This window comes from Eublepharis macularius, chromosome 16 (assembly GCF_028583425.1).
Source record: "Eublepharis macularius isolate TG4126 chromosome 16, MPM_Emac_v1.0, whole genome shotgun sequence".
NCBI classification, from domain to species: domain Eukaryota; kingdom Metazoa; phylum Chordata; class Lepidosauria; order Squamata; family Eublepharidae; genus Eublepharis; species Eublepharis macularius.
In genome coordinates, this window is record NC_072805.1 from 32,698,052 (window position 1) to 32,710,101 (window position 12,050).

The 12,050-nt window shown below is 44.7% G+C and overlaps 1 protein-coding gene across 1 annotated transcript in view; it reads right to left on the reverse strand.

Moving 5' to 3' along the window:
• Positions 1–2,522: 2,522 nt before the first annotated feature.
• The window catches only part of DPY19L3 (dpy-19 like C-mannosyltransferase 3), a 48,632-nt gene continuing 39,104 nt past the window's right edge, over positions 2,523–12,050 (reverse strand). Inside the window, exons 17-19 of the mRNA XM_055000484.1 lie at positions 7,426–7,558; positions 6,124–6,282; positions 2,523–5,792 (exon numbers count right to left, since the gene is read on the reverse strand). Coding sequence (XP_054856459.1) covers positions 5,622–5,792; positions 6,124–6,282; positions 7,426–7,558 — 463 coding nt within the window. The 3' untranslated portion in view covers positions 2,523–5,621. The remainder of the gene's footprint in view (positions 5,793–6,123; positions 6,283–7,425; positions 7,559–12,050) is intronic.

Consider the following 12,050-nt stretch of genomic DNA (forward strand, 5'->3'; position numbering starts at 1 on the left):
CCAGGGTCACCCAGCTGGCTTCAAGCGGAGGAGTTGGGAATTAAACCCACCTCTCCAGATTAGAGTCCTGCTGCTCTTAACCACTACACCAAATTGGCTCTCTTTAGAGAAACCAAATGTTGATTCAGACCTGCTCTGTCTAGACTAGTCAGTATTTCTAAAATACGTTACCTGAAAACGTGTCTATATACTCACTGACATTCTCAGGGCTCTTAGTTTGCATTTGTCCTAGACTGTAGGCCTACACTATACTATAGTTTTTACCATGTTATACTTCAGGGCCCAATCAGGGAAGTGGGTATGACTGAAAACTTTATGGCTCTTTGTGAAGTATCAGCGGTATCTTTAAAAGCATGACCTACATCCATCCGCTTTTGACTTCCAAAGTGCACACCGTGTGCAATTAACTACTTTTGGCTGGCTTTTCTCCCCTATCAGACAAAATTTCCAAAATAGTGGGTGAAAAAAAAATCACCATTAGGAAGACTAGCAGCTGATCCCGGTGGATCAAAAAAGCATCTTCTGTTTAGCGCCCTCTGAATAACTTTTTAAGACAAGCTGCTGACCTTACTCAAGCTAAGTGCAGCAGACAGAGGCAAGGGGGAAAAATGGTGACTGCTAAATCATTTAACTTGGAAATTCAATAAAAGCTACACTTACACGCTGTCAAAGCCCAAAGATGATTTAAATAAATATTAACTGTTCAGCATATTAAGGCGCTTAAGGGAAGGTCAAAAAAACTGCTGCTGGCAGAAGAATGAGTTGCGTTTGGCCGTGAACAAAAGAAGGGCCGGTTCTTTAGTGGCTGTGTTTAAAAGGGACGAACAGCTGCAGGTGGGCTTTCGGGGTAGGACTTTATTGAGAATAGTCAGGCGCTGTGTTACAGCAAAATGCCCACATGGCGAACTGTTTCGTGCCTAGAAAAAGCAAAGAACTTGTCAATGTCAAAGGATGGTGTGACTTTTAATGTCCATCCTGCGTTCCTTTTGATGTTTTACCTCCCTTGCCTCATCAATGTTTCTTTGAGCCTCGGTGTGAAAAACGTCTCTTCTGCAGCAAAGTAGGGCAAGGCTTGAAAATACTACTTGGAAGTAAATCCACCTGAAATCAAGTGGACCTGCTTCTCAGAAAGCGTAGTTCACATTGCACTGTTTGGTGGTGGTGGAGAATGCCCTCAAGACATAGCTGACTTACGGTGACCCCTGGTGGGGTTTTCATGGCAAGAGACTACCAGAGGTGGTTTGCCATTGCCTGCTCCTGCAACCCAGGCCTTCATTGGAGGTCTCCTATCCAGTTATTAACCAAGGCCGACCCTGCTTAGCTTCTGAGATCTGATGAGCTCAGGCTCACCTGGGCTATCTAGATCAGGGCACACTGTTAAGTAGCTTGTAGATTTTATGCAATATTGTTGCAACGGAACTGGGTGTCAGATTCCAAAGACCAGGGCTATGGCTCAGCTGTAGGTCCAGGGTTTCAGCCCCCAGCATTTCTAGTTAAGGTAGCAGGTGATGTGAAAGAACTCAGCCTAAGACCCTGGGACTCTGCCAGTCTGGGTCAGAGTAGGCAACACTGACAACGATGGTCTGATAAGGCAGCTTCATGCGTTCAGGTTTAGTTGAAGGACAGCTGCATGGCAGCGGATGCTGGCACGCTATAATGGAAGGAACAATGAGAAACAGGAATACAAGAACGGGCCTGTCGATCCGTTCGGCTACACTAAGGCGGCAGGCCCTCTGCATCTTTCCCTTAAGCAAATCCAAACGGATCTCAGCCGTCACAAATTGTGGCCTGCCAGGTGCCTGACCTGGCAGGCTCAGATAAGCAGCAAAAACAGGTTAGTCGAATCCATCGTTTAAGCACCAGTCGTTGTAAGAACCTGCCAGGGTTTCTCAGGATGAGCGACAACTGTCAAACACAGAATACGCACAGGCGATCAGGAGCTTTCTGGAGAACAGAAAGGAGTCCAGTCAAAGGCAGAGGAGCGCTAAACACTCGTTGGAAGAGAAGGGGACTTCCTGCCTCTTTGAGGCCATCCAAGTAGGCAGCCTAATCCTGTGATCATTTACTGGAGGGTTCATTCCGCATTCATTGGAATGTACTTTTTGGCTGCCAGGAACTGCAGCTTGAGCTTGGCCATCAGAGAGAGTGACCTGTCCCTAGTTTTCCTGCCCTGTTTTTCTTTGGATTTGAACGCAAATGAGAGTAGATGGCAACGTGGCATTTTGCAGTGCTTTAGGAAGCCAACTCACAATCAGCAGAGTAGATTAGTTCCCATAGAACAAAACCCACTCCCCTTCCTGAACACAGTTTGTCATATCCCCCACTCCACCCCTCGGGCCACAGCAGAAGTATAGCAACACAATCTCCTGAGTTAGGGCAACTAGTAAAGTAGGAAAACAAGTGGCATCAGTGCCGAGCTTCTCCCTTCATTAGAACTCCTAAAGGAGGAAAAGCCCCAAGGGGGAGCCTTGTTCTTCTGCAGCAGCCAAGATAACAAAAAGAGTCCTGTGGCATGGTAACAACGAACAAATTTATTGTGGCATAAGATCTCGTTAAGGCAGAGCTCATTTCATTAGGTGCAACATATAGATAATTTCACATTCAAGGACAAAAAAACCCCTTACGTTTGGCACTTGACAGTTCTGGTAAAAAGACTGCATGTCGATGCCGGCAATATTAAATACATTTTGTAACAATACGATTGTAATGTAAAAAAATACAGAAACTGGTGGTGGAATGGTCAGGCATTTTTGAGAGAGATTAGCATGGCCCAGACAATGAATGCAGAAGAGCGATCTGCAGATACCATATTTTAAAATAAACTGGGTCTGATCCACTGCGGCTGTGTGGGTCTCCTAGAGACAGAAGTAGAAGGTGCTGTGCGTAATAGCTCACAGCATCGGCAGATTACACCCAGTGCCTTTAAAAACAGCAACCTTCTGTAACTTATTACTTAGCCTTACGTGTACTTATCCTGAATTAGCAAAGGCACTCTCCTTGAGCTATCCACTGATGTGACCCACGCTCCCAGCAAGATCAGACACGTATCACGACAGGCTTAATTAAAGTTTTACTACTTATTAAAATGTTTTATTATTATGTTGAAATGGCAGTGGGCTCCAACCTCATGAAGGGATACAGGCTAGAATTTATTCAGGGACTTTGCTTGCATATTGAAAAGAAGCACAACCCGCGTTCAGGTTTGATTTAAGTCCAAATGGATTAAAGCCTGCTTTCCTTTTTTGGGGTGTGTGTGTGTGGTGGCATGAAAGTGTGGAAGGATCTTGCCTATTACTTAATGGAATACTTACCTAAACCTGAAATTGTTTTGCTGGCGGGTGATAGAACCTTATCTAGTCCGGCAAGCAATTTACCTAGGAACAACTACAGAGTGCTAAGCACTTGCATCATTGGGAAATGGGACAGAGCTCAGTTAGGGACCTTTAATCTCATTACACATCTTGATTTAATTTTTTTTTACCCGGAACTCTGTTAAGTTTCCTGTAGCTGGAAACTGATTATAATACTTTTGTGATGCAAATTATTCAAGCAGACCCAATAGGCTCCTATGGTTTCCTAGTGGCACTTGATTCCCACTGCATTTTGCTCTAGAAATTAAAACTGGTCACAGTCTATGGGGAACGTCCCCTGGGCAAGCCCTACTGAAAATAAACGACAGCTGTCCGGCTCCTATTTATTCCAAGGGAGGGGAATTCCTTAAGGAGGCTATACCTTATGGCTGCCGGGTGACTTGCCTTGCTACGATGGGAAAGAAAACCCTTCACTTTCAAACAAGACACGTCCCTTAATTTCATATAAAAATGTTAAAATCAGCATTAAAAACATCACAGTGACTCTGTAAAAAACACAGCATTATAAAGTTGGTAGTCTTCATAAAAGTTTAGAATGTACAAATACATGGAATTGGCCTGTCTGAACCTAAAATAAATGATTGAAGGGTTTGTTTCCTACAGGGATGGAAACGGTGGTGAGGGTGGGGTTGTCGTTCTCCTGTACAATAAAACAAAATTACCCCCTAAAACACCAAGATCCTATGAAGCACAATTTAATTCTCCTGATTCAGTTCAGGTTTGGTAACTGTTTTTACAAACAAATGGAACACAGGAATCAAACACAGCTGTGCAGAAGGGGTGTGTGTGTGTGTGTGTGTGCATTTTGGTCTTAATTTGAGTTACCTCCATTAAAAACTCGAAATTACAAACATCACGACATGCCACGTTACAAAAAAAAAACATGCTCCAGTCCTCACAGCCTCAGATTCACACGAACAGAACGCAGCATCCAGCAGGAGACAAAAACTCAAACAAGTAACAGATACGGCTGAAACACCAAGGACCAAGTAGGCGAAAGTAACAACAGGTTGAAAAGCAGCAGACACGGAAGGGAGACGGCAGGCGCACATGCACGCGGGCACTCCTGGGGGAGGCTTGCCGGATCATGGCTAGCACCTTCCCCTGTAATGAATGTTCAAGGCTGGAGCTTTGCTTGCAAGGAAGAGCAGCCGATACTGAAGGTTTGGTGCGGGTTCCGCAACAGTACCAGGCCCACATGATTACTAGCCAAAGAGCAAATTTACCTGCCAGGAAAAGCCTTACTCTGGCTAAAAGTGAAGTTGTACATGGAGATGTTCTAACTTTTTTCGACCTCTAGCTAGAAGAGGGGGCGGGGGGATGCCCCATCCACGGCAGCACAGACCAAATGCTTTCCCACAGCACTGGCTTTTCTGTTGTGAGGAGGGGACAGAAGGTTGCAAAAGGCATGGGGTTGTGGATAGCTGTTACAGAATCCTCTCCAGGGTCCGGACACAAAATGTCTCCTGATAGCATGTCTGGAAGGAAAGTCCTTATTTTAAGACTGGACTGGGATGTTAAGAAGGTTAAAGCTGTGCTTCTAGACACACAGCGTTAGTAAGCTTTGTGGAAATCAATAGGACTTCCTGGTAAGTACGTTTAGGACTGGGAGTTCCAGAATCTAAACTTGGAACTGATAGTAAGCTTCGTGGAAATCAATAGGACTTCCTGGCAAGTACGTTTAGGACTGGGAGTTTTAGAATCTAAACTTTGCACTGAGGTATAGGTTATGTTGGCTTCCTAAGGAAAGAGAAAGACAGAAGAAGCATCATCATCACAGGACAACACGAGTAAGCCAGAACCCTGAGCAGAATTTCCTAGGTTAGCTGTTGATGGAACGAAACTACAGTTGGTTCACACAAGTGCCTGGTGAAAAAGCTGTGTGTGTGAAGAGGCAGGGGAGCAAGTCTAAGGCTCACGCATCTACGTCTCCAGTTACAGGACTGCATGAATCCCCCCAAAATGTGCACACAAAATGTCCTAAATGGGGTTGTGTGCAAAAAACCAAGATTCAGCCCTGAACCCCACCCCTTGTGGAACATACATGCTGGGTGGGGGCCTTTGTTAATCAACTTCACGTAATCCACAGAAGCTTTCGGGACACATTTTGCATGTCACCAAAGTACTCCCCCCCCCAAACCGTCACAGTAATTAAATAGTAAACCACTTTAAAACAGTGTAAAAATCACTTTTGAAATGGACCCCCCTTTTGTAACTCCCTTAGAGTTGTCCTCTGAGATTACAGCAATGCTAAGCGGTCTTTTTATGTTTGGCAAGCTTATAAACGTGGAATGTTTTATTCTGAAATACTCTCGTGAAATACAGAGTGCACAGAGGCAGATTCCTTTTGATTTCTTCACAAAAGCGAGGATACTGGGACGGCTTCAGGTCAGGCTCGTCGTCCCCAGGACCATCCATGGTCTGTAATGGAAGTTAACATCCATCATTGCTAAAGAATCAGAGCAGAAGATAAAGAGCTGCTCATCTTCTGGCCAAACCCATAGACTTAATGCGGCTGCAACAGCATCAATAGCCTACTGTATAGATGAGGTGCCCACTAGGCTTCTCTTCCTAACCCCCTACCCCCAGCTTCCCAGCTTAATTCAGGGGTTTCCCCAGTTCTTGCCCTAAGATTAATCTCTGAAATCCAAATTCAGGGGAAAAAATGATGGAATTCGTGGTGGGTTCATTACTCTCTATTCTGGTCTACAAGGCACTGCTCTCAATCCCAGCCACGGAGCACCACACTTACATGGCCATTCGCTACATCGAGAAGGTCACGCAGCCGACAGCCTCGGCCGTGTCTTCTGCCGTAACACATGCTGTCCTCCAGAATCACAAAGTCCGTGCCAAAGGATCTGAGGATGCTGTAGACCTCTTCGGGTGACCTTTTGGCATACACCTGGTAAACCTGCCAAAGACAGAAGGCAGTTGAGGCAGAACTAATATGTGCGTTAGTGATCCCCCCCACGATGTATTGTCGAAGGCTTTCACGGCCGGAGAACGATGGTTGTTGGGGGTTTTCCGGGCTGTATTGCCGTGGTCTTGGCATTGTAGTTCCTGACGTTTCGCCAGCAGCTGTGGCTGGCATCTTCAGAGGTGTAGCACCAAAAGACAGAGATCTCTCACACTGAGAGATCTCTGTCTTTTGGTGCTACACCTCTGAAGATGCCAGCCACAGCTGCTGGCGAAACGTCAGGAACTACAATGCCAAGACCACGGCAATACAGCCCGGAAAACCCCCAACAACCATCGATCCCCCCCACCTTTGACATTTCCTCACTTTAAATGCAGACTGAATGAGAGATACAGGTAGGAACTCGTCAGCAGCTATGACTTACGGGCAAAGCGCATGCCTTGCATGTGGAAGGTCCCAGGTTCTATCTTGGTATCTCAGGTAGGTAAGACTTTTTTCAGGCTGAAGCTCTGGTCAGGTTCTGCTAGTCAGAGTAGACAGTGCTAAACTCGATGGACCAATGTGATTTTGTATAAGAAAACTTCATATATTCATATGAACTCTGCGCTACAATTAACCCCAACGATCTGAAAGTGCTATATTTGAAATATAAAATGTATAGTCTTTGTCTAATAGGCTAAGCCAAATGAAAGGGAACTGATCAGAGAAACTTCAAGGAACAAGGAATGTGTCAAGGAATTAAAAGAGGTTTTTTGCATCTCTTGAAAGACCAGCTTAGCAACCTTTGTGTGGAATCTGCAGTTGAGAAATACTATCTTGGCCTTTCATAACCAGGGACTGAGCGCTCGGTGTGAATTGCTCTGGTGTGGTAGACTGTCTGGACATCAATGGAACATTACAAACTCTATCCTAACAAAAGTTTCATCTATATCACTAAACTGAGTTCCAGTTCCCTCTTTGTTATACAATTTTGGCACAACGAACAGTTCATTTGTGGTGCGTTACCAAAGGGAAGACTGATGAGTGATCACATTTGTCTTTGCCAAGAGATAAAGAGTCCAGTGGAATTCCCATTATCCCAAGCCATCGAGAACAGACAGAGTCGGGATACGAGGAGAAGATCCTTAGTCCCCTTACCTGTCTTGTCCTCTCTCGTAGACTTTTATCCTCGTAGTGGGGATGATTGGTCAAAATCCTTCCTGTGCACAGCTTAACTCCTGCCAAGAGCTGCATACTTCCAGCAATCACTGCTTTCCTTGGGGTGTTAGACCTAAGGGAAGTTCAAAATTATGTTTCCAATGATATTAGGAAACTGTCTACTTGGCTGTAGCTAGGCTGAAAAGAATTCCATAATATTTCCAAAGTACTTGCAAAATGGCTATGTTGAGGCTGCAAATATTTTGCTAAGTTTTTTGCCACGCCCCAGAACTTAAATAAACATTCTAGCAATTGCATATCTGATGTGCTTACAAGCTCACATATAAGGAATGAAACTCAAAAACTTATTTCTTTAATACTTCAACAGATTTTCTTTGGGTTTCTGAATTTAAAACAAACAAACTAGGGTCCTGTTCTCTGATCAACATCATCTTGAGTTAATTTCATAAGAAAGCATTCCTCAATTAATAACGTTTTAAAGGCATAGAAAAATAAGAGTGGAGGTGGGGAAAACAGGTAAATAATTAGGCTGTTAGCTGTCAGACTATTAAGAAGGCTTATGGATATGGATATGCCATAAGCCCCTTCTCTAAATGTGTTTCAAACATAAAATACTGCCCAAGCAGGCAGAAATATGGAAGCAAGATCCTGGCTGGGAGTCAGAACATGGTTAGCATGTGAGATGACAGGCAAGACCAGCTCTCAGCCCCCACACCCTGGATGTGTGCATACATCCTAAATCAAAGGGTCTTCCCAGAGTTCCTGGTCGTTTCCACATGCTGTTAAAGAGACAGCCCACTCACTGAACTCTGGTGGTTTTTTTCACTCACTCCACGTGTCTCCTATTTCAAAGTGGAAGCACGCAGTTTGGCTTCCGTTTTTTCAGCATCTTTTAGCCGGACCAGGAAAGTGTGGGAGATTCTGTTCTCAGAAAAGACACCAAAGAAATGGAAGCCAAACTGCCTGCTTCGGCTTTGAAATCGGAGATGTATGGAGTGAAAAAAAAATTCCAGAGTTCAGTGAGTGAGCCGTCTCTTCAACAGGTGAGGAAACAACCCCTGAATTAATCACTGCAACACACCCTACTGATCTTCCCTGATCCACTCGCCTATTCTTAGGGCTCTAAGTACCTCACCCACCCAGCCTTCGTGAGTCATCAATCATCACTGATAACTTTAGTTCTACCTAGGAAGACTTCATCAAAACTTCCCAGTTCATTGTCTCGCCCTGGAGACATCTTCCCAATCCTTTGTCCCGCCCCAAGAACAACCATTAGGTCATTGTTTTGGGGCGGAAGATGCAATCTTGCCCCACCCTGGGTACATTCCATAGTATGTCTGGACTACCCCTCCACCATAGTTGTGTGCATGCCCTTGGATCCAGCATCCACCCACGAACCTCCATTCGAGCTCCTTCACATTGACGCGCTGGTCGCTCAACACTCTCTCCTGGACACCCTCTTCTGGATGGTAACTATCACCCAATCCCTCAAATGATCCAATTTTCACCATTTTCTAGATAGCTGTGTGTGTGTTGTGTGTTTGCGTGCTGTTGATCTTCATTTTTTTCAATACTCCCCCCTCCCTTTTGATTGAAACATCTGTCTGGTCATTGAAAGAGTTCTCTAGCCAGGACAATCCTTGTATACACAGGTGGAGATCCCTAAGTTACCCGCCTCTCGCCTCTCCTTGCACGCTAATCCTCCCAACTTGCAAGGGGACATCCTCATAGGGTAACTTCAGTCTATTTCAAAGGAATCTGACCAGATTTTCATGGATGTGACTGCAAAACCACTGGAAGGCTGCACAATTTTATACAGAAGTGTATGGTAGAACAGTAACCGAGGTGCTGGTGCGAGGTGCTCTGGTGTGGTGGGTCAATGGATACTATTCTGACCAGCCATTGTAATATTATGAACTTTTTTCTAGTAAAAGTTTCATCCGTATTATTTCCATTGCCTCTGCAACCACCACCACCCCGCCCCAGCACTGAGACAAAGCCCTCATTCTTGTGGGGTTTTTTTTTGGAAAGCTTGATAAAGAAGCCACAGATCAGAGAATGCTGCTGCTAGAAGATGAGTCAACTATTGCACCAAATCATACAGGACAGCCCCATCGAGACGGCACGACTTCAGAATGCTCACTCAGTGTTCCTCATCAAAAGCTTCTTGCATGTGGAAAGTAAGTGCCTTGAGGAGAAGGGGTTCTTTGAACAACAATCCAATCCCAGGAGGAGGTCCGTTTCAAACAGGGTTGCAAAGCACAGTGATGCCCATCTAGTTATTGCCCAGGTTTTTATGCAGACACCAAACAGGCTTGAGGGATGTTTCAAGGATAAAATAAAAACCACGCTGTTCCAAGGAAGCCAGCTGTACGAATGCTACTTTATGCTTAACTGTGTGTACATGCTTGTGTTATAGCTTATTATTTAATCCCTCTGCAAAAATGTGGTTTGGTGAGTTTGCCGTTGGGTTTCAGTGATTAAAAACTGGAAAATGTTAAGAGACAGCCATAAATGTTTGCTTGAGCTCTGAAGGAGATCAACTTTTAGAAATGAATGCAGGCTTAACACAAGCACTTGTAACGAGTCCAGCCTAATCTCATACACAGACAGTAGAGATAATATTTTTTAACATGCCATTTTAGCTTTTGATGGAAAAAGGAAACCATTGCAGTTTTCCTCTGGCTTCTAAAGTGGGCTCCTTTGGAAAAATCTCTTTGATTCAGTTTAATATTTTATAATTATATTTTGAAATATTCAAAAATGCCACCCAGCAAGTCTCAGCACAGGAACTGGTATAAGAACCTAATCTTACGGCATGCCTAATAATCTTTCCGTTTGGCAGAGGAGGGGGCCTGGATTCCGGTTGGCCTCCACTCTAAACCTCTTCCATCTGAGCTAAAAGGAACGTCACCACCATCTGGTCCATACGTTGCAAAGCAGGAAGGATGCTGACGCTAAAACCACTTGCCTGCTTTTCCTGCTTCTCTTTCGTAATGCATCAATGAGAGACATTACCCGCAGCAAGAACGACTTCTGAAGGGAGACTGAGGTTGCTGAAAGCCAGTAAAACTGGGCTGTTGTATTTTTTATTGCACTTTTATCCCACTCTTTCTCCAAGAAGATGGCCCTCATTTTTTTCATCACGACAGCCCTGTGTGGTAGGCTAGGCCAAACGACAGAGAGATCAGCTCAAGGTCAGTCAGTGAGCTTTGTTCCACGGTAGACTGGGTATCCGGATTCAGGTCTTCCCATTCCTAGCCTGACGTGACACTACACACTGGCTGTTACCAATACGGTTATCAGCACTGGCAGTTATGAGCACCTCAGTCTGAATATTATTATTGTTTATATATAGTCTGCCTTTCTCACTGAGATCCAAGGCAGATTACACACTGCGAGTGAATACAATATAATCAACAGTTGGAACATTCAATGAAAACAGATAAAACAGGCTATGGTAGCCACAAATTTGAAAACTAGTATAAAACCAAACACAGATTAAACCTTTCTGAATTAAAGTGTAAGTAATATGACATCTTTAGCAACACCGAATTACCCAGTAGGAGCGTATCTTCATCAGCAGACAGAACCCAATAACCTAGTGTACCGTTCTGTCCCTTAACAAGGTATCTCTCTGAGCCATTTCTTACGACACAGCCCAATAATATGAGAAGAAAGCCCTCCCGAATAATTGTCTTGCATAATTTGCAGAAATCCAGGAGAGCGAGTGCTTTCCTGACCTCAGGCAGGCCGTTCCACAAGGTGGGGGCTACCACAGAGAAAGTGCAGCTGTGGATTTAGCCCAACTGCAGGGTGTTATTTGCAGAAAGTCCTGTTCAGATGAGCAAAGCTGCAGTGGCGGAACAGAGGGAAAAAGGCAGTTTTGCATATGAGCGGGGTATAGGCAATGAAGGGGGAGGGAAGGCAGTATGGTACAGCATGGTCTTTTCATATCTTGGAAGTTAATCAGGGTCAGGACTTGGATGGGAGACCACAAAGGAAGACTCTGCAGAGGGAGGCAATGGCAAACCACCTCTGCTTCTCACTTGCCTTGAAAGCCCCTTGCTGGGGTTGCCCTAAGTCAGTTGTGACTTGACGGCACTTTACATACATAGGCCATGAAGGGCTTTGAATGTAATATTCATGATCTTGAATTGAGCCCAGTAACTGATGGAGTAAATGCAGAGTGGGAGCAATATACATGCTCCATCTAGCTCCTGGAAGTAAACGAGCGGCAGAGTTTTGCATGAGCTGAAGTCTCTGAGCTGACTTTGAGGGGAGACCTATGTAGAGTGAATTACAGTAGTCTAGTCGTCATGTTACCATGATGGCATGAATCCAGGTGGCAAGACTAGCAATATCAAGGTAAGGGGCCATCTTCCAGGCTAGTCTAAGTTGGGAGAAGGCCTTTTTTGCCACTGCATTCAGTTGCTTCTCTAGTGGCAGTGCTGGATCGAATATAACCCCTATGCTTTTCAATGAGCCAGCCAGGGTCAACTGGACCCAATCAAAGGTTGGAAGCACAATATCCTTCAAGATCTCTGCTTTTCCAACAAGCATCATTTCCTTCTTGTCTGGGTTCAATTTCTTTACTTTCAGTC